Here is a 23,769-nt window from a genome sequence, read left to right on the forward strand (position 1 = left end):
TCCAGAAAGAAATAATTTACCTTAAAAAACTGCACTTGCTGCTGCTTCTGTACTTCCCAACAAAGATGTTATAAAAGTCTATTTGTTAATCTGATCCTCATAAAACATAAAAGAGGTATCAGAATTTTTGTGAGTAAAAATAAACACTTTTTGCATAAAAGAACACATGCGTATTAGTAGTAATCTTCTTCTAAAGTGTTAAATAATGTCAAAAATTTTTAGGATTTTGTAGAAAATGAATACTTTTCAAAGGAAAACGAATTGTTATCGTCATATTGACCTAATACATACATTTTAGGACCGATAGAAACAGCTTTACATGAATACTTCGGTTTAGATAAACAAGGAAGGTAAAGTTTGGTGTCAAAGTTTTTCAACAAAAAAGTTTAAAAGATGGTATACATCCGCTAAGAAAATCATCGCTCAAAACTGAAATACTAAATTCTTCCTGATCTACTATTTTGATACAAAACACGAAACTGATCACTCAAAATTTTTTTATTTATATTTAAATTAGGTACCATCTTTTCAATAAACTGTTCACAAAAGATTAGACTAGTTACAATTAGATTAAATTATAAAGTAAATTTTTATTAATTAAAATTCTATTAGTAAGGACTTAAATTAGATTTTTAATACTTTATTTCTTAATTCAATAACAAAATTTTAAAATGAAGTGGATTACTTTAAAATAACTACTCAAAATTATTAACTTGTTTAATTTTGTTTAATTTTCTTTTTATTTCAGTGTATGTTAGATTTGTGGTGAATACTAATTTTGAAATAAATCTATTTAAATAATTTAAAAATTAGATTGTTAGTTCAGTTTTAAATAAGTTTTTAAAAATAAACCAATAAAGGTTTTGTTCCAATTTTTTTATTGAAATATTAAAGACATTTTTTTACATTTGAAAATAACTAAATGGTTAAACAATTTATAATTTTAAAAATTATACACCCTAGTTCTTTTTTAAACTTTAAATCATACAACCTGTGATTATTTTGTGTTGTGTAATTTTAATTTATTATTAATTTGTTATTAGTAAATAGTTGTTATACTAAATAAACAAAAATATTTTTAAAACCACGAAATTAGAAAATTAAGACATTAAATATATAGTGATAAACTTGTAAATTTAACTAATGCGTTTTTATAACTTCATAAAAACCATATTAACAATTTAAAATAAATATATATATATATATATTAGTTCCCTATAATAAACCAAACAAAGTTACTCAAAAACATGAATAACTTTTATGTCTTCGTATTTGGTAATTGTTTTAATATTACTAACTAAATATACACGAAACTTTTACTTACTACAAAATATTTCACAGTTGTTTTTTTTTTTAATAGAAACATAAAACTATTTTAGACTCATAAGGGAAAACTTGTTGATATTTAATTTATGCATTCTAAATAAGTTTATGTACTAAATTAAAAAGATACTATATACAAAAACTTGTTATATATCTTGAAATTTTATTAAAAACCAAAGGGTAACTTTAGTTTATAACTTTTGAACTTAAGACTTTTATTACATTATAATCATATTATTCTAGTAAACCTATATTTTTCAAATAAAAGTCATTTTATAGTTATTGTAATATAATTTGCATCTTGAATACGTTTATTTACTCCTTTTTTCTTGATTTCATTTGCTAAAATGATATCAATAAATCACACTAATTACAAACATGAAGAAGTTGTAAATATTATATTTAACTCAGAAGTTATTTTCTTATGTTGAAAAAAACCTTTATAGAATCAATCAACCTAATCTTTTAAATTATTAAAGAAACACTATTTAATCGTCTTAAACAATTTTTTTAGCGTTTGAAGAACTTTGTGTGTGTTCTGCAAATAATTTTTATTAAAATAACAAAACGGATCTTTTTTTACAATAGCTGGTGCTCTTCTTAGATTTTTACCCCGCATTTACTAAACAACTCAGCTGTTTTAAACTTTCATTCAATTTCTAATATGTATCAAAATATTTATATATCTACAAGGTTGTCTCAAAACAGAGTGAAAATCAATTATTTTGTTTAATTAATATATATGTTCATAAGCTGGTGTGAAATATTAAAACATACTTTTTAAACATCTAGTGAAAACGAGTAAAAAAAATTAAATTATGAAATTTTTTTTATTTTTCTGTTAAAATAATACTATTACAAAAATTTCTTTCTTATAATTTAATTACGAATGTTAAACATTAAAAATAAACATTTTAGAACTGCAAACATATGTTGTAGTTTTTTTAGAAATTTACTCGTAAAAAAAGCTTTTTACAAAAAAATTTAAAGCTGAATGAAAATTTTTTGAAAAAGTTCGGAAAAAATTAAATCTTGATATTCTTTCTAACTTTCAACTGATTGTTGATCATAAAACACTTAAGTTTTAGTAAAAAGATAAATGATTTCAGTTATAACACTTACTTTTTAACACTTAAAAAAATATTTGACTTATAAATTATACAGAAGTTATATGCTTCAAAACGAGTAAAGTGTTGAAAAATTTTACATTTATAAAAGTCTTTTATTCTTAAAATTTTGAAGGTCATTAAAATATTATCAGCTAAAATTAAGAAAAAATTATACAGAAGAAATACGCTTCAAAACGACTAAAGTATTGAAAACTTTTATATTTATAATAATTGGACATGACATTAAACTGTATCTTGGTGTATGACTGGATAACTGAAAAATCTTTTCGTACACCAGGTCCTAGGACCAAGTATTTAAGCACTTTGTTTTCCGTTCAATAAACAATATAAATGTGTTTTATTGTTAAAATGTAAAAGTAAGTTAAATATTATTAGCTGGGTAGAAATAGTATTAATTTTACAACAATAGTAGTGAGCATATTTTAGATTTATAAAATACCTTAAACAAATATTTTCTTTAGCAATATACTGCTTAGTTAAATTTTTTTAATCTTTACATATGAATTTATTTTTGCTTTAAATGTTCTAAATTGTTATTACTATCAGCTTTTTAAAATAATTTCACCTTTTATTTTCTAAATTTAATTCCCTTCGATTTATTTAATTTTTCATTTAACAGAAAAAATTCTGAGACCAAAAAATTACAGCGTTTCAATAATTTTTTGGATGTTTCTCATCATTTTTTATAAAAATAAAAGCTTATAAATGATAAAATTTGTACTGAAATTTTTAGAAAATTTTAAAAGCACTGTAATTTAAAACTTATTGTAGTCTCTCACTTTTTATGTACCTTTTTATCTTAAACCTACAGCTCGGGTAATTAAATTTTTAATTAGCAATAATTTTTGTTACAATAAATAAATAAATGATTAAGAACAAAAAAACCTATTTAAAAAAATAATTTAAGATTCTTCCTTAGTTCACGTTTTAGAAAAGTATAATCGTATATTTTGAAGTTTTTATGTTAAAACAAATATAAACAATTCAAAACTAAGAAAGTAGTTGTTTAGATGGTATACTTATTATTTATCTTATTTTTATTAAAAATAAAAACGAAAATTTATCTAAAATTGAGTAGTTTATTAGACGTTACACGAAAAAATACAACTACAAATTTATGATGTTTTTTTCAACAAATCATCTAGTTGAACACATGTCTACAGGTTGGACTCGTTTTATGTTCTTTAAACCAAGCATCTGTACAATTTTTGCACAAATAATGGTCAACGTGGCAGTCCAACCATTTACGTCCCTACTTCCAGGTCATTCATACAAACAAGACATCTTTCACCTACTAACGATTCTTCTGCATCAAAATGTTCGAATTTTTCAATTCGTTCAGCTGTCAATTTAACCTGATTTTATTTTGTTATTAAACTTAACTTTGTGTTTTTAGTTAGGCACAAGGTAGTGAAACAATTATTTAAAATCTTACTCTGTATACTAAAACATAGAAAAAATAAAACAAACTTTTTTTAGAAATTAAGATAGAGTTGACGAGAACAAGGTTGATTTATTTTCCGCGTGCGAAGTGTGCTAGGCCAGGGGTCGGCAAACTGCGGCCCAGGAGCCGACTGCGGCCCTCAAAGGGTAAACCTGCGACCCGTGAGCACTAAATTTTTTTTAATATAATGCGGCCCGCAAAATAAAATTCCGCGGCCCGCTAGCATGTTATTACGGCTCGCTGAGCAAAATTATACATTAATCTAAATTTTTTTCGGTTATTTGGTTGAGTTTGATTTATTTTGTTTTAAGTTCCTTTAAAATATTTGATAACAGTCAAAAGACAGCAATGATTTGGCTTGAAATGTGAAAAAAGCAGATTAGAAGTCTTATTTTCTCAGTTTCATAATAACTTTAAGTTGTTTTCTTACAAAAGAATGAGAGGAGTGCTAGGATTCATTATATATATATTCCTATTTAGTGAATAAAATAAATGCAAATGTTTTCCATTGTGTAGAAAAGTCATACAGAGTAATTAAATAAAATATCATTTCTTAACAATTTAGGTGTTTTGTTTAACATTTAATTTACACCTTAATTGTTTAGTTAATGCTTTATCACTGTAAGTTTATTAGAATGTGCACAAAAGCATTTAAAATAACACAATATTAAATAATAGATTTATTTTATTTTGGTTTTGACAAATTTTGACTTTTAGATACTTTCTGAGCACTTTAAATTTATTTGTTTGCACACCAGTGTACAAAAATGCTCATTTTTTTAGACCTTTTTTTATATAATACTTAAGTAAGATTAAGTGTAGTTTTTGCATAATTTTAAACTATTATTGTTTTTGCACAAAATATCCAAGTTTGTACAGACACATTTAATCTATTATATATGATATAAATTAAAAAAGTTTTAGTTATGTATACAATTTTATTTTTCAAATTAAGTTTTTTCCTTTCCTTTGCATTCTCATTAATACAGATGCAATTTTTAGAACTACCTATTTAATGCAAACTAGATATGGGGATAATTAGTTTATTAAGTTTGTAATTTGTTAATCAAAATAGTTCTAATTCAAGCAAATAAACAACTTTACATTGCCACATATTCAAGTTAAGTCAAGGTAGTTTAAAAATATTTAAATCCCGGCCAATTTAAGCATTCTTTACATATTTTGGCCTGAATTGTTTTTTCATTCCAAAACAACAGGTTAGTTTTTGGTAACTCAGACTTTGTAATCTTCCTGAACACGTTTTCCTGTTGCCATTGAAAAAAATAACAATAATATTTTACTACCGCCTTAAAATTTTTTTAAAAAAGTATTAAGTTCTAAACGGTATCTCCATTTTAGTAATTACTTTTGCTATTGATTAACTTGCCTTGGGATTTATTTTTCTGATCAGTCTGTAGATACTGAAAATGATCATGCTCTTTGTTGAAACTTACATAATTAATTTGTTTTGTTTTTCTGTTTCTCGCAATGCCTCTTAACTAACGTTTTTGATTTCTTATAGCTCGCCTAATATTTCACATTTACTCTTTTTAAATACAATATTTTTATTGCAGGTAAAGAATTGCTATGATGTTCAAAAAAAAAGTTTTTTCTTCTTTATTACTAACTTAACGATTTTTTAAAATTGTTAAAAATGTTCAAGAAAGTAAAGTATTTCTTTAAGCTGACTATTTTTTCTGTATACATGTATTTCTTTGTTATCAAGCTTCTTTATTTTGTGATCTTTATTTTAAACAGGATTGCCAAACAAACATGTTATTGTAAATTTTTTTAAATTTAAACTAGGTCAATTCTGTTTGAGATATTTTTAAAACTCAGGTATGTGATAAACTTTTACTTCAAATACTTTGAATAAATCTTTAAATTCTCAGAATAGTTTCTTAAACTGTAGTGTAACTTATTAATTGTAAATTTTTCTAGGTTACTTACATATTTTGTACTGTTTTATAATGATGTTATTTCATTTACGTATATAAGCTTGATTTTAGCTTTTAGTAAACTTAGATTGGTTGATATTACTCAAAATGTTTGCTTTAAATCATGTAAACGACTTTTAAAAGTAAGATGTTTGAGCATTAACTATTTTAAAAAAAAATTGTGTTATAGAAAGTAGTAGAAAATGTATCAACTTTATTTAGTTAACTATTTACTGAACTTTTTAAAGAGTGAAACTTACTTAAAATGCAAAAGTTTTTTTCAAACAGTTAAAACTTTTTAAAATATGATAAAGTGGTTGACGATATAAAAGTCTATAAAAGTAACCAATAAAGTTTTTTAGGCTCGGTTTTTATAAAGAGTTTACTTGTAAGTAAAATAATAAAAATATTAATTTAAATTTATAAAGTGTTTAATATAGTACATATTTTATTAAGACTTAAGTATATTAACAATGTAAACTTTGTTCCAATAACTATATATAATTTAGACAGGCATGTTATGTGTAGCTAAAAACCATTTAAAACAATGAACTGAAAAAAACTAAAATATATTTTAGTCTGAGTAAGACTAACACCAAAAATTTATCTGAATGTTACTAAAACTAAAACTATGGCCCGCGAAGATTTTGAACTTAAAATTTGGCTCGGAGCACCAACTGCCTGCCGACGCCTGTGCTAGGCTAAATAAGAAACTTTAAAAAGCTGATTTCAATTATAAAAACCTAACAAATTGTCTGCATTAAATAATTTTCATACTGTATGATATATACTTCATGCTAGTATTTTGGTGACAACCTTGGTAGTTTATTTATAATTTCAAATCAAACTAATTATTTTTTTCCTGCTACAACTGTAAATGGGCGTAAATGTTTTTTGCATCTGCTCATTAACTGATCATATGAAAAATGCGTCAGGTAAAGCAATCAACAGTTCAATATTTTCAAACGGAATTGTGAAACGTTCAAAAACTTAATAAAAAAATCTGAGTTTTAAAAACAATTTTAATGTCAAAATTTTTGTGTATGATTAATTACAAATAGTAATCTCAATTTGTTTTGTTGGAAAAGCCAAGGAATGTTTTAAGTTTTTTAAACTTAAACCAATTTATAAATATTTTTTAATTACAAAAAAAAAAATTTTAACAAATAGAATAGTTGATATATTACACAAGAAATTAAAACAATCAATTTTAATAATTTAAATTTTTTTTTGTTTTATTTTTATCTTATTTACCTTGGTGTTTAAGCTTTATAATTTTTTATTAAATTATTTAGTTTTCATTAAATGTTGATCTGATTTTAAAAATCTTCAACTTAGCTAACAGTTGCTTTTTACAGTTTCCTAAAATGAAATTATTTATTTGAGATATAAGAGTAGGAAAGTTCTTGAAATTCCTTATTGAAAGGTGAAGTAAAATAGTCAAAAAAAGTCTATTTCATTAAAAGTCTATCTTCTATTAAGAATTTCTCACTTAAATACTAACTTAATTATAAATAAGCCTATTGAAGTAATTTGAAAATTCCAAGTAAAAACATATTTTTTCTTAAAAAAAATATTGATAGTTTTTTTTTTGGTTGTAAAGCTTTTATTTATTTAAACTTTTTTTAATTATTACAATAAACCTTTTTTTTATTATGCAAAAAAAGTCCTAAACATTTGAGGTCAATAGGTTGAAAAAAGAAGGAGATTGATTTTTAGTGAACTTTTCAAAATTTTAAGAAAGTTGGCATTGGAAAACTTCGTTTATATATGGTTGTATTAAGTTTTTAATAAAACTCATATAAATCAAAAGTTAATTGATATTTTCAAGTTGTTAAAAAGTGTCTATTATAATATACTCATCATCTTTCAAATAAAAGCTAATGAAAATTTTTGTAACAAAATATATGATACTCTCCCTATGCCCTTAAATATTGTTTAGAATCTCACAATAGCTTATGAATTTTGAATGAGATTTAGTTGATCTAGTTTCTATATTTTGTTATTTTATATAGTTAAACACCAAATTTGAAGACAAACGTATATTACTTTTACTTTTTTTCTATATATAAGAAAAATGAATATCATGTATAAGTAGTTTGCAAATAAGACATAAGACTTTTTGCTGATCTAAACAACTCAGGATAGTTTAAGGTCACTCAGAATAGTTTTTTTGACTCAAAAAGTGGCAGCCCTGTTGTAATGTACTACTTGCTTAGCCTTGGGAGAATGTTTTTAATATATCATTCCAATTAAGAAAAACCAAAATCAACTAAAGTAACCTTTAAATTGTAAGTAATGTATCGTTGTATGTGGACTTTTTAACTTTTGAGTACCATGAACTAAGTTCAACTTAACATAAAAGTTTTAACTTAACATGATATTTGTAGTTCATACATATTTTTTAAAATAAAAAGTATATCAAAAATATTTTATGTATTATACTCATTGAAAATTTATTTACAGCTAATAACTAAGTTTCCATATATAGACAAACAGTAGTTAAGATTTAAAAAATGTCTGGACCCAAATGGCCTATAAAACCTCAACTGTATTATTAACTAAAATTTAATACAAAATTTAGTTTTTATAATCAAAATATATAGCTCTTATTTTTTTACATGGTAAAACTTATCATATAATAACAAATAAAAATTTAAATTTTAAGTATAACTAATTCAATCAAAACTTTTAATGGATATTAAGTAGTAAATAGTTATTTTTAAGATTATTACAACTTGGTACTTGTTTATTAAAAAAGTTTTAAATTTATAACTTTAACCCCTGTGTCATATTTTACTGTCTGCTTTTAAAATATTTTTACAGACGTGTTTTAAAAAATAGTCATAAACAATTAGAGCTTAGGTGTTTTGATGTAACATTGAGTGTTAATAGTTAATATAAGATAATTAAAAACTTCATAGTTAATACAAGATAATTAAAAACTTCATAGGAATACATGCTAGTATTTTTGGTGACAAATTTGATATAATAATAAGTATGATTCTTAACAAAGCTTAATTTAAAAAATTGTGTACTATATATAAAATTATATGCACCAAAGCTAATTATATTTCAAATAATTATATTCCATGCTACTTATTACAAGTAGCATGTACTACAATTTGGTTTTCCAGCTTAAATATAATAACTGAAATCCCTTTGGAAATACTAAATTTGGAAAATTTTATAAAAAATTTTTAAGAGGTATTTTCAGTAAAAAAATTCAAATTATGCCATATTTAAAAGGTTATTATGTTTTTATATTTTAAGTTATAGATTTGTTTAAATTACTTCGGTAAGACAGTATAACTAGTATACATTTATTTACAAAATTTGATTTGTTATTATGTTGTTTAAAGTACATTTTTTAGAGTTGGATTTATATATGTATTAATTCAATCTAACAATTTTGATATTTTTCAGGTTAATTAATATAGTTTTTATAGCATGGACAAATGCTTACTAGTTGAGAAGGATATTGACAGGTTAGAAAAATATTAATATCTAAAGTACATAAAATGAATTTAACTATTTTTGCAATTTTTATAAGTATGACTGTATAAAGTACTTCAACAATTTTCAAAACCAATTTGTAAAACTAAATAATAATAACTTCATGAGAAAAAAACAAAATAAAACTTTTTTCTTTGTTTTTGTAACTAAACTTATATTTTCAAATTTTCTTGAAAGAGGTTTTTCAAATTATTGGAATAGACATTTCCTAAACTTTACAAGTATTTAATATAAAAAACGTAGAAGATAGACGTTTAGTTGTTTATGTTTATTTGCGGTTCTAGTTTTCTCTTCCCAGAAAGAAACCTATTGTGCTCATCAACAATAACTAGCTTTATTTCAGAAATTACTTTAATTTTAGAAAATATCTAAAAAGCTATTTTCTTAGTTAAAACTCTAAGGAATAACCCCAAGTTGTGAAAAAGATGATTTTTTCCTTTTCTCTTATTCCTTCAGTACAAAATGAGATTATTTTAAAGGAAGCTGTCAGTTAATAACTACTGAGAAAACTATTCAAACTTGAGAGTTGACCATAAGAATAATATATAGTTTGTCTAACTTTATATAAGCTGATATAAACAAAAAATGAACACTTTAAAGTCTAGCAACTAAGCCAAAGATTAAATTGTATGGTCCTTATAGACACCCCAAGTCATAAAAACTACAATTAAACCATACTTTTTGCAGATAATTTTTCTTTTGTTTTTTATCTCCCAATTCTGAATTAAATAATTGCTTTTTTTAAACATCAATTCATGTACCAGTCCTAAAACGTTTAGGTTAAGTTCTTCTAAAAAGTTGACAAAGTTAAGTTAATAGCTAAGCTCTTAATTGTTAGTTTTTCCAAAACCAAGAGATATATGGCCAAAACTACCTACAAAGTTTTTTTTATGTTGATGTAATCATAGATTTCAAAGTTGCAAAGTTTCCAAAAACATTCATTCTAAAAAGATTATAAATGAGAAACTTTAAACTACTAGCATGTAACAATCCAAATTGAATAATAACAAAGTGAATAATAATGATTTCAGACTTCAATCAATTGTACTTTTATTTTCACACAATTTATAGATTCAAAGCTAAGTTCCAAACATTTAAAGCGGATTATGAGAACGGTTTGAACTCAATCATAGGGCGAGTTACCAACACGAGAGATAGCATTTTGAACGATTATGTTCCGATGTCAGACATTCATCAGATGACTTCAGACATAATGAGGAGCTCTAGGGAGTCTGTTGCGAAACTCTCTAAGGTTTTTATTGTTTGTAATGTGTTTAATTTGAAATAATATGTTATAAACCATAATAAAACTTAAACACTTTCCAGGAACGTATAATAGTAACATGTTTGAAATCTGATAACAAGACTTTATAGGTTTTTATTGTTTGTAGTGTGTTCATTATCGTAAAATGTGTTATAAAATGTTTAATAAAACTTAAAGACTTTCCAGGGGTGTATAATTGTAACATGTTTAAAATCTGTGACAAAACTTTTATAGGTTTATATTTACTTATCAACTAATATCTTTAAAAGAAAAGTAAATTGTTTAAACAAGTGCTATATTTCAAACTTTGATAATTTTTTATCGTCTGTTTTTAAATTTTTAGCTACTTTGCTTTAGAAAGTTGATTTTGTTTTTAAAAGAGGAAATTATGTTTTAGAAAAAATGTTTTTACAAATTTGTAATTTTTAAATAAAATTAGTTTTTCCAATCAAAACTTTTAAATCAGCTCAAGAGATATTATTAAAAACTTGAGGTTTTTAGCTTGAGTATCTCAAAAAAAATCATTGTTAGTAAAAATTAAGTTTTTTGGGAAATAGTCATTAAAAAAATTAACTGCCATATGGGAAACTTTTTACAAAGCTAACAATAACTCAAAAAATAAGTTATAATTAACAATTCTTTACAAATCAACTTGTAGTCCAAATTTAAGCTTTATGTAAAGCTTTTAGTGACTCAATGAAAAATACTTGTACTTTAGAAAATTTCTAAAAACCCTATAAAGTAATCTCTTTTGAATTAGTAAACAAGCTATTTTATCTGCTTAAAACGACACTTTTTTATAACTTCTATATCACTCTTAGTGTCACAAGGACTTACAAGGTGTTAGTTCAAGGATATCTTTACTTCATAGAAAAATTTTAATTTTTTATAGTAAAATATTAACAGTTAAATTTTTTTCAGTCTCACAGAGACCTGCACAGTACGTGTTCGAAGATAGGTAGAACCGTTGAAAAAAATTTCAGTTCTAGCTGCAGCAGAGTTGATTTTCCTGAAATGCTCAGAAATGAAGAATGTCATAAACTACTGAATATTGCAATTTGTGAGCATCTTTACAGAAATGGTGAGAAAAAATATTTATGATATTTAAAGAAATTTCAGTACAAACCCGGAATAAAATACTTGAAATCTCAAATTCCACCTTATTGTAAAACTTGGTAGTTAATTGTTACCTCATAATATGTATAAATGTTACTACCAGGTGAGAACCACACAGCGGACATACTTGTGAACGAAGCCGAACTCCAGAACAGAATAAATCCGAATTGGCACACAGACTTCAGCAATATGAAGCGGATACTCGATACTTTGAAGAATAAGAACGTTGATGAGGTTCTTGAGTGGGCAGAAACCAATGAAAACAAGTTGGTAAAGTTTTATATAATTTTAAAATATATAACGTTAAAATAGAATTTTTATTAAATATAATATACATAAAATAATTAAAAAAAACTTAATAAAATAAATATATTACTAACAAAATATTGTCTATGAAATAAAATAAAAATTACTTAAATAAAAGATAAATATATTTTTTCCTAAAATTAACATTGACACTAATTTTAAAGCTTAGGGTATACACTATAAGATACTTTCAAAAATAGTTCAATTAATTTTTGAGATATTTGTTTATTAAAAAACTGTGGTACAGCCATATGGAATAAAAAATTTTCAAGGTTGATCTTTTTAAATTTTGAAAAACTTACTAAAACCCTATATCCTCCTTTATTTTTCAAGCAATTTAAAGTTTTTGGTAAAATACACTTTAATATTACAAAAATCTTGTAAGTAGCTGATTTTTGAAACAAAAATCCATAAACAAAATATGGCCAAAAAAAAAAGTTTAATAAAAAAATATTTTTACAAAAATTAAAAAATATGATTACAAGTTTTTTTCAAATTTATAAAAGATAAGTTTGAAAAAGGTTTAAAAGCATTGCTCAAAAACTAGAGTAGATAGATTTTTAGTGAAACAATCTAATTTTATCCTTTTAGCTTGCCCCTCTCATAAAGAACCTATTAATTATTCTAAATTTGATCGCTTATATCTTAAAAGTTACTTTTAGTTTGAAATATAACTTTGAATTTCAACAAGAGGTAAAAAGCAAAAAGTAGCAGAACAACTTATGTAACAAATAACACTAAATTTGAAGAAAAAAATTCTATTTCCCCTATGTCCTTAGCCCAACTACTTATTTAGTAAGTATACATAATATAAAAAATGGAAACTAAGTAGATAAATATTTAAATAGCTTTTCTATAAAAGAAATATGAGGGATTTCATGTTTAGATAATGACAATTTTAATTTCTCTACGTAGGTCATGTCTTACTTAAATACAGTTTAGATTTTAAAAAAGCGTGGACCATTTAAAATATTCATAATTAATTTTTTTTTTTGTTCAGTGACCGTTAAAAAATTAAAGATTTTTGAAACTTATAATCGGGCATACTTGTATATACTTTCAAAATATTAGAAGTTTGCAAAAAAAAAGACCGTTGAGAACACAGCAAAGTAGGAATAATTAAAAAGATATTTATAAAAAAATAATTTTTTAGGCTAAAACATTCGTTAGAGTAAAAATTATAAAAAAAAATTCTAAGGGTCTTCACTCAAAAATTCAAACCCTAATACAATGTTTTTTATAAATTAAAGGCAAAGGAGCGTTCTCTAGAATGAAAAAAATCTTCGTTAGATTAAACGATAAGGAAAATAATTCTAAAGTTTGGACATTTTTTAAAAATTTAAAAAAAAAAAAAAATCAAGCTAACTTAAAGCTCGTAAAAGATTGTTGTACTCTTGTTTAGGGATTTTGTAAAAGTTATTTGTTTTATCAGCAAATATTACTATTTATTTTTCATTTTTCAATCATTTGTTAGCTTGCTTTGAAAGCTGCCATTTGTTTTTCTAGTTTTTACCTGTTTAACTAAATTGAAAATTTATTTTCAAATTCTTGAAGTTCATCTGTTATTTTTGGCATAAATATGCATTACAACTATACATATCTCTATATTCAATTATGTTTGTATTATATTCTTCTTTAGTACAAAAATGAATTTTATTTCTTACCCTTCTGAAAAATTTCTTACTTTGTCCAGGAGGTTTAGTTTGTATTTAAGAAACATTTTTTATTGATAAACTAGAAAGCAGATAAAACTAATGATATTATAGTATTAGTATGAAAAATATCTTTGACTTTTTTCATTTAGTTTTGTTGATGTTTGGTTTAAATTAAGTTTTTTAGATAGCTTTTAGTTCAGTTTACATAAATTTTTATTTTTTTTTTTTTTTCGATAGTTCTTCAATCCTTATAAAATAATTTTACTGTTACATTTACTTAATACAACTTAGATTTTAAAATTTTCAGTGAATTTGAAATTTCTTAATGTTTTGTTGATACTTGGCTTAAATTCCAATTAAGGTAATTGTTTTTTCCATTTAGATAAATTTCTAGGTTTAAATATCTTCAAACTTTTTCAAAAAGCTCTTAATTTAGTTTTTCTTTTAGAGTCATTTCATTGATTGATTTCAATTAGTTTTAAAATTAGTACTACTTATACACTGACAAGCTTGATTTTTCTAATTTGTAACATTTTAGTTGTTTGAAAAGATTTTCATGCATAAATAAGTTTTTGAATAAAATTATAAGTAAGCAGCATTTTTATCTGCAGTTAATTATTTTACTTTATTTGAAGAGGTCTTAATTTTTTGCCAGTGATAAATTGTAAATAAAACTTTTAATTTGCACATCTTTATTTAAATAAGCTCATTTACATTTCACTAAATTGAGCTATCATTTTAAATTAAGACAAATATCTATATAAAATTTTGTTGGAAAAAGTTATCTTACACTAGCACAATAAATGGTAAACATTATTTTTTTAAATAATTTACTTTACAGTTTTAACATTTAATTTATCTATGACTTTTATAAACCAAAATACCTTTTTAAACTGATAACTGTTTGATTATTAACTTTTATTAATTAAATACTGTTTCTAAACAGAGAGCAACTAATGAAAATAAAAAGCAATTTGGAATTCAAACTACACAGATTGAAATTTTTGTGCTTAATAGAGCAAGGAGATCAACTGCAGGCTATAAAGTAAGTTCAACATTATTACTGTATATATGTAAGTATATAAGTGAAATATTAAATTTCTAGAATAAAAAAAACCAGTTGTATGTGATTTAGTTGGTGTATGTGATTGTTATGTATAAATTATAAATTTGAAAATAACTGTGAACTGTTTGAATAAATATTAGAGAAAGTTGACCAAAATATATACTTGGTTGTTAAACATGGATTAGTTATGTATTGTATTAGTTTTGTTAAAAAACTAAATTTAAAGTTATTAACTTTAAGTTTAATTTTATTTAAAACATACTAGTAAGTGTAGGTTAATAAGTTGAAATCTGTTAATTTTATAGTTGTTATAAAGCTTAAAGTTAATTATAACTAATTAAAATAATTAAAGTTATTTGTATTTGCAACTAGTATAAACACTGGTTGTAATTTACACGTTTGTGATTTATATCCTAAGTTCAAGGCTATTAAGTTAGTGTTTAGATTATTGTTACTCTTAAATACTTATGTGTATATGGATTAACATCACCAAATACTAGCCATAAACTTTGTTTTTTAATTGATTATGTAAAACCGTATCATCAAGTATAAAATATTAAACTACGTTTATGTTAGTTTTTATTCAGTTGTAATACAGTTTTATAAGATATTTAATAATTATATTCATAAAATTCATTATAAAATACTAAATTAAATTTAATATTTTTTTTTCAAAAATGAAGTTTATTATTTGAATCTGGTCAGACTTATAATAACTTATTAATCTTTAAAGTATTTACAATGCTTAAAATTCTTTATTTAAACTTAGACCTCTTTATATCATGTTCTCCAGAAATTTTTTCAGTATTTATTAATACATAAATTTTTGGAATTTCTGCACTTGAAGCTTCTGCTCCGCAGACTTTCACCTATGTTCTTGTTGCTCGTATTTAACACAAGTGAACCAGATGTCTTGCCTAGTGGACAATGTATTAAACGTTGCACGGAAAATAAAATGCTGACGTCACTGATCAATACCTGCAAATGGTTGTTTTATGTGAGAGCATTATAAACCGTTTGTAGAATTACGACTGAAAGTTTTTCGGTTGTGACTGTCTGACGAGTCCTAATAAGGACGAAACGGATCCCAATCTTCCGAAGGCTTGTGGTCTGATGATTGAATCGGTGTGATCGACTTATTTTATCAAACTGAAGCTTGTCACATTTTATTGATCATACATTTTAAGTACTGAGATTCATGATATAATTATCATATACGTATTTTGTTTTTATCCTGCTAATTCAGTTACGCCTTCAATTTTTTCCAAGAAATCACATGCAAATATCAATTTTCATTTATATAATAAACAAAAAAAGCAATATAAAGTATTGATTTTTTGACATAATCTTTCAGTACTTAATTAAACTTAGCACATACACGCTTTAGATAATTTCCAATATGTAACAGATTAAACTTTATGTAAATTCATTATCATTGAAAGATAAAATTTAAAATATTTAATTTTTTTTGTTCAACAAACATATGGTAAAAACTTTTCACAATTATCAAGTTGCCAACGACCGTACACAACAAACAGAGAAAATTAGACTAAATTAAATGTTATTTATTCTTTTAAAACATTAACTTACATTTTTTATTAACTGTAACTTCAGATACGTCAAGAAGTTTTCCCAGTACGCTTCAGACCATGGCGAGCAAGTACAGAAGTTGATGGCAAGTCTCACATATTTGAAGATTGGTTTGAAAAATTCACCTTACTCACAACTGCTATCTGAATCAGATTGGGAAGATGCCTGCAAAACTTTTGTAAAGTTAGTTGAATTTAAAAAGATTATATATATGTAGTATATATCGTTATAGTGAAGTATATACTTTGTCACTGCTTATTTTAGTAATTTTTTTAATCCAAACAAAGGTCTATCAGTACATAATGAATAGGCTCCTTGGATGTTTATTAAATATAATTCTAGTTAAATTTATTATTTTCCGGCAGAGACGTATGCTAAATAAACAACTCTTCCCATTCCAATCAAGCCTCGAAATTAAAAAAGTATTTTAATTAAAAAACTTTAATAATTTATTAAAAATCATTTAATTTTTAATACTGGTATATATCAACAAATAATAATAACACTTCCACAGAGATGCTTTCAAAATAAAAGGTTGGAGCGTGTCTTCACCGCTACTCTCGTGCTTTCAAGCCGGATGCCAAGCGCTTCCCACCTTTGTAAACGTTCGTAATAATATAGAAAGCAGGATGATTACGTCACAAAGCGATAGTAATACAGTGAATGATGATAAACCTCCTGATTTAGTTGATCCTGATGTAATTGATCTTGAATCAGAGGCGAAATCTGATGATGATCAGAGGTAAGATTTATATTCATAAATTTATATTTTTGTTTACCTAAATTAGATGGATATCTGTAGAAGTAAAAATTAATGATATAATAAAAGCGTTTATTACATTTGTTCTAAAATTAGTTTATCAGAGTAAATCAAATAGTACTTGATTTGTTTATATTAGCTATTTCACGTAGTGATAATATATTTTTTACTTATTTTTTAACAATATATTTATTAAAGCTAAGTAATCATAATGACAAACTATTGAAATTGCGCTTGCTAATGATAAGTAGCTCGATTTAAATAACAATTTACTATTTATCAGATATAGTGAGAATTGTTTAGAAATTTCATTTAGTTTTTCCACTGATTAATTTGTTTTATATTATTTTTGTACAAACTAGTAATAACCAGGAGGAATTGCCGTTTGAAATCACGTTTGATGAAGAACACAGGTTAGAAAAAATTTTAATAATAATTATGTTTATTTCGTTAAGAAAATAATTAATTTTATTTGAAGTTTATTTATACAAAATTAAAATTGGTATCAAATATTTTTTTTTGTAAAAATAAACTTCAAATAGAATTAAATATTTAATTTTTGTTAAGAAAAATATAAATAATCAATAACTATTTGACATTTATCTCCGTCGTCGCATCACTTTTTAAAATTGTACAACTGACGTTCAATTAAGTAAAAAAACTTATTAACTTAAGATAGTCAATGTTCAGTTCATTTTATAAAACATTAAATTTCTTAAATGAAATGAAAATCTAATATATCGATTCAATTTTATTTTGTTGTATTTTTAATAAATACATACGTAAGTCATGTTAAAACGTTTTTCGTGTTTATTTAGAAAAACAAACTAGTGATTTAATTAGTGTTTTGTGAATTTTTTACTTTTAATAAAATAATTTTAAAGAAGCTTTACTAGTTTAATTTTTTGTGTATGTTTAGAAATAATATATTGCTTAATTTACTTAAAAAATTAACTCAATAACGCATTCGGAAATCCAATCATTATGGTTGCTAATTTCCCTGTTAATACTCCTAATATTATAATATTTTTTCTGTTATTAAATAACATTTTTAAGTATTCCCATACACTATATAACTCTTAAACAACTGACGATACTTCCAATTAAGTGTAAATATACATGCTTTAAATTATAGTCCGTAACTAAAAAAGTATTATATATTCAATACGAACAGATATCATTCAGTATTCGCTTGTCAAATATTGAAATCACAAACCACTGAAGCAAATCCTCCAATGAAATTGAAATGTGGACATGTTGTAAGTTATATATACTATTTTTATATTTGAACATGTGTGTTTATTGGCTTATTTAATTTCTCAGTGCCATTTTCTATGTAGCTCAAATATGTATTGATTAAAAGTAATTAAAAAGATTAAATACTTATTATATCCAATACTAAAGTACTATGTGATGTTTATCACAGATTAAATATTATTTGTAAGAATTATGTTCTTTTTTCATTTGCAAAATATTAAATCAATGTGATTAAATCAACACGCATTTTAGGTCAGTCCAGGCTTGCCACTTTACCTGGAAAAACCTTGAAGACCTGAAATTTGACAATTTAGGCAAAAAAACCTGGAATTTGAGAAAATTTGAAAAAAACCTGGAAAATCCTGGAATTTTGATTAAAAATCACTAAAAAAACCTGGAAGTACTTTGAGATTTAAAAATGTTCACATGATCAGTAGTAAAGTTCGATTTAGTTCAAAAATTATATCATATAAATAAAAAAAAATTTCATCATCAAAATATTTTTATTAGAACACATAATTAAAGTAGCTTTACAGTATCTTTTCAACGTTTTTGTACTATTTAACACAGTTTCTTACGTTAAACCTAACTTTAAATTTAAAATAAACTCAAAAATGTTTACTTTTAAAAACCTGGAAGAAATTTGGAAAATTTTTTGAAAAAACAAGTGACAACCATGTCAGTCGTAAGATGTATTTTTTATCAAAGTTGTATATATACGATTTAATACGTAGTACGGCCTATTGTGATATATTAATATATAAGAATTGTAATATTTAATCATTAAAAGTTGTATGCAAGACATTGTACAAATTCTCAGGTTTCAAACAACGCCTTACTGGGTCTGGTCCAAAACAACCAAGTGAAATGTCCTTATTGTCCCAAGGTACAAGATGCCCATGAAACCAGAAGAATTTATTTCTGATTGAATTTTGCCTTATGATTTAAAGACTGTAAAGGATTTATAGCATAGACTGTTTTTGGATTTGTTCTGTAATATTTTGAAAGCTTTCTTTGATTGTTACAGAACTTGGATGGTTATCAGTTTTTTATGTTAAAACATTTGGTTTTCAGAGGTATAGTGTTATAAATACTATTTTGAGTATTTGGATAGGATACTTATTTTCTTTGGAGTTGTTGCACTCATGATGTGGTGATACTTGACATAAGAAACTACTAATTATGATTGAAGTTTGATGAGTGTTTGCTGTTCATATAGCATAAAAGCTATAATATTATCAGGTCCTGAATGTATTTTTGTTGGAGGCTTTAAAAATCATTATTTGTTTTATAAATGTGCATCTTCGATGATTTTGAAAGAAGATGTTGACTATTTTGAATGTTGAGTTTTTTTTTTATTCTTTAATTATGTTTAAATTATTGATTTTTTTGTTAGAATTTGTATGTATGACTGTCTTTTTTGATTATAAATCATTTACGTTTAAAGCTCAATAAGTTGAATGAAATTGGTGTAATAAAGTCTAATTACTAGCTAATTTATTTATAAATTGTAACGTTTTGCATTTATTACGCGAGTTATTGTAAACTTTAATTAATATTGAGATGAATTTAAATACTAAATAGTGGTGTAAATTAAGTGGATAGTTTTTTAAATTCAATGATAAAATAGCTTAAAGTTTTTTTTTAATTATTCAATGTAGCCTTAATAAACCGACGTAACTTTAAATGAAATAGCGAAATTGCCAAACAGTAATAGTTTTACAAAGTTTTGTTACTAATTGAAAATCTAATAATACAATGACAACTTTAAAAGTCTTTAAATTAATAAAATCTTTGATAGAATTGTGTTTAATAGATATAAAAAGCAATAAAAGCTGAATCATCCGCTGTATATAAAACGTGCTGACAATAATATATTACAAAAAAAAAAATGTTATTATTAAAACACCGACAATAGATACTACCAGTGAAATTATTAATATCTTAAAATTGAAAAGGTTTTTTGTTGTTTATTTATTAATATTTGATACAGAAAACAAAAGCTACTTTTTACTTAAATATATTTATTTATTAGTGTTATTAATACTTTGAATTATACTATAAATTATTTAAATCATAAACTTTCGTTATTTTGAACAGATGTTTGTATTTTAAAAGAAGTAACCCTTTATTTTTTCTTAGTTTTTTTTTTTGTACCTTTAAAACTAAAACCTGTTAGATGTGATTTAAATTAAGAATCATTTAATTGCTAAAAGTTTGTACCTCTAAACTGATTTTTTCATAAATTCTTTCCGACCAATATTAAATTCTTTACATATTTTTTTATAAAATACTTCACGGATATTTAATCAAACAATTTTTATAAGTAATTGATTATGAATAGTTTTAAGGCTAGTATATGCTTATCACCTAGCCGGTTAGTACTTTAATTTTTTGAGTATTAATTATTTCAAATGTAAATCATTTAGCGTTGTAAAGTATAGTTTAAAACCTAAAAGATCTTATTGCAGATATATACTAAAAGAAGTATTTTTCAATTAATATACTGAGTACTTAAAGAAAAATATTGTTTTACTTATAAATTTTCTGAAGCTTATGTAAACACTTTAAATAGTAACATCTGTTATGAATATAAATTAAAAGAATTAGAACATAAGTAATGTATATCTAATATTCGTACACAACCTTTATTCAAAATTATTAGTAATTTTGGTTAACAATAGAAATTAGTTATAATGATAAAAAAATAAAACAGTCCACGTTCCAAATTAAGAAAAAATTCAAGTTGTATGTATTAAAAATGTTAGTGTATACCTGACATAATCTAAAAGCTGTTTTTGGAATAAGTAGTTTTTTAATAGTTGGAGTTTGAAACTTCCAAGCATTTACAAATTTACTTATTTATTAACTTTATCTTCATTGAAAAATATAAGCAACGATATTTCAGTGTCAACTTGAAATTTTCGTATACACGTCTTTCAAATTAACAACTTTTAAGTGAAGTTTTTTACGTGAAAAATATTCACGTAATATTATAAATTTGATTGTTGAATCAAGAAGAAGATTTATCTACTTCGTAAAAGAACAAATATACTAAGTTAATGTTTAAATTTTATTCGGAAAATTTGATGCAAGCATGCGCAAATTCTATTAATATTTTACCTTAGTTAGGCGATTTTATTAAACTGTGATCCAATATTGAACAAAGTTATTTGGTATTTAGTTTATATTAAAAATTTTTAGACAACTTTACTTTTATTTAAATAAGTCTTTTTCTACAGTATAGTCACCACTATATTTAAAGTGTGCACTGTTTATTTATTTAATATATACTATTATTAAAATTGATGTATTACTTTTTTCATATCAGTCTAACTTGTTTTTTACTAAACCATTATCAACTGATAGGTTTTGCCTGATGGTTTGTTTATAAAATGTTAGCAAATACGGCTTGTTTATAAAATGTTGAAAATGCAAATTTAAGAATTTGACATTTGTTATAGTCTTGTTATGACATTACTACACGTCCTTAGTAATTATATTTACTGTTTGAGTAGTAGTTTTTAAAAAAACTTTAAGTTTTAATTTTAGAATGCTTTTTTATTATTAATTAAATCTTATTTACGTTACAGAGTGTAACTAAAACTATAAAATGCATTGAAAAATCAAAATTTTCTCAAATCGATGTTGTTATACTGTAGAAGTTGCTACTTTGTAAAATTTTTGATTGATTTAATCAAAGCAACTCATTTTATCATTTTTCTTTAGTTTTTGTAATGTTTTTGAATATAAATAATGAACTTCAGCTAATCCTTAATATACATAAACTTTAATTTTGATTTACAAATATCCACTTTAATTTAGATTAACAAATATGTATTAAGTAATCAACATTTTTGTGAAAAAAAATTTATCAATCAATAAGTTTGTAATATTTTCTACGAAAATTTAAATCAACAAGTAGATTCATTAATGCTGTACTTAATAAAACTAGAATTCAAGTTTTTGGTCCGTTTAAAGTTGTTTATCGTACGTAAGAAATCAAGTTAGTATTGTTAAATTAATGACATCAAATCAATTTTTAAAAGAAGTTTTTACAAGTATGTTATAAAATTCACTATCATAATTCATATAATAACAAAGTGTTTTATTTTTTTAAAGTGTGGTAATGGGGTTTCAAAACATATCAATAAACAAAAATGTGTCCTCAAAGAAGTTGTACCTGATTTTTGTTTTGCAGAATACTAAATGAATAAAGTGTAGTAAACTTCAATGTGATTTTAACAACAGTTGTTAATTTGCAATGATTTATAACCAAATGATAATATCAAGTCATTACAAATTTTTAAAACAGCTAGATTCAAAAATTTGATTAAAACCTAATTTAACTAATACTTATTTTTAGGAAACTAGTTTGTATTAACAAAAAAAACAAAGTTTTTTTTAGTTTTAAAAGACTATTCTGCTCTATTCAGGATTTAATTTAAAATGACTTTATTTAAAAAATAAATGATGTTTACTAACTTTAATGCTTGTTATAGATTTCATTTCATAAATTATTATATACGTTTTGTCGGAGAGGAACTTAAAGTAAATCTAATAAATTTTTCTATTTTACATTTTGCGAAAGTTTTCTCGACAAGCCAATTTCAATGAGTTTAAAAATTATGTTACTCAAAATACTATGTATATTAGAGTTTTAGTAAGAAAGTTAAAATACCGCTTATGAAATGCGACAACATAACATCTATATGAAAGTTGGAATGAAGCACTAAATAATTAATTTTATTTTAATAAGTTTTTAGAATTTATTGATTACTAGTAAAATTTTTTTTCAATATGTAAAAAAATACTGGTTTAAATTAAATGTAGCTTTAAGTCTATTTATTTATCAAGTGTTAACAACATTAATATTTTAAAGTAGTAGAATAATAATTTTCGAGGAATGTACTGTTTTAATTAGTTTTAATTCTCCATTTAAATTAAATCTTAAAAATATAGTTATTCTTACCTTTAAGTATAGAAAAAGATTTATGAGCTTTTGGTTTTTTTCACTTTCGTTTATTAGATCAATAACGGTATTTTTTTTAGGTTCAATACTATATTATGATTATTATTTATCAAGTGTTTAAAACGCTCAAACCACAATAAATTTACAAAAGTATATTTTGTTATTTAAAAGTTTTAAACATATATTTTACTATTTAACCAACACTTTTATTCAAGCTGTCATAGTTTTTTAGTTCTCAGTATACCTCTTATTAAACCATTTTAAATGAAAAACAATTTATTTAGAATGGAAACTAATTACACTTATTTGTTAGTAGCAAAACAGCTTTTTATTCTGTGGCTTTACAAACGTTTATTAAATTTTCTTCAAGTTTTAAACTATTTAGTCTATTCAAATATAAAATTTATATTACTTCTACAAAGTTGTATTTCAA

General features: G+C 23.8%; 1 protein-coding gene across 1 annotated transcript; it reads left to right on the forward strand.

The window, feature by feature from the left end:
- The first annotated feature begins 9,284 nt into the window (after nt 1-9,284).
- On the forward strand, nt 9,285-19,289 carry LOC145831629 (E3 ubiquitin-protein ligase RMND5A-like). The gene is made up of 9 exons (XM_082938937.1): nt 9,285-9,322; nt 10,422-10,602; nt 11,536-11,695; nt 11,834-11,996; nt 16,372-16,530; nt 16,862-17,089; nt 17,470-17,520; nt 18,282-18,366; nt 19,185-19,289. Exons 1-9 carry the CDS (start codon nt 9,285-9,287, stop codon nt 19,287-19,289), a joined length of 1,170 nt encoding a protein of 389 aa, XP_082795063.1.
- The last annotated feature ends 4,480 nt before the right edge of the window (nt 19,290-23,769 follow it).

The sequence above is a fragment of the Thalia democratica genome, chromosome 3, assembly GCF_965202585.1.
Source record: "Thalia democratica chromosome 3, ktThaDemo2.hap1.1, whole genome shotgun sequence".
Classification (NCBI taxonomy): domain Eukaryota; kingdom Metazoa; phylum Chordata; class Thaliacea; order Salpida; family Salpidae; genus Thalia; species Thalia democratica.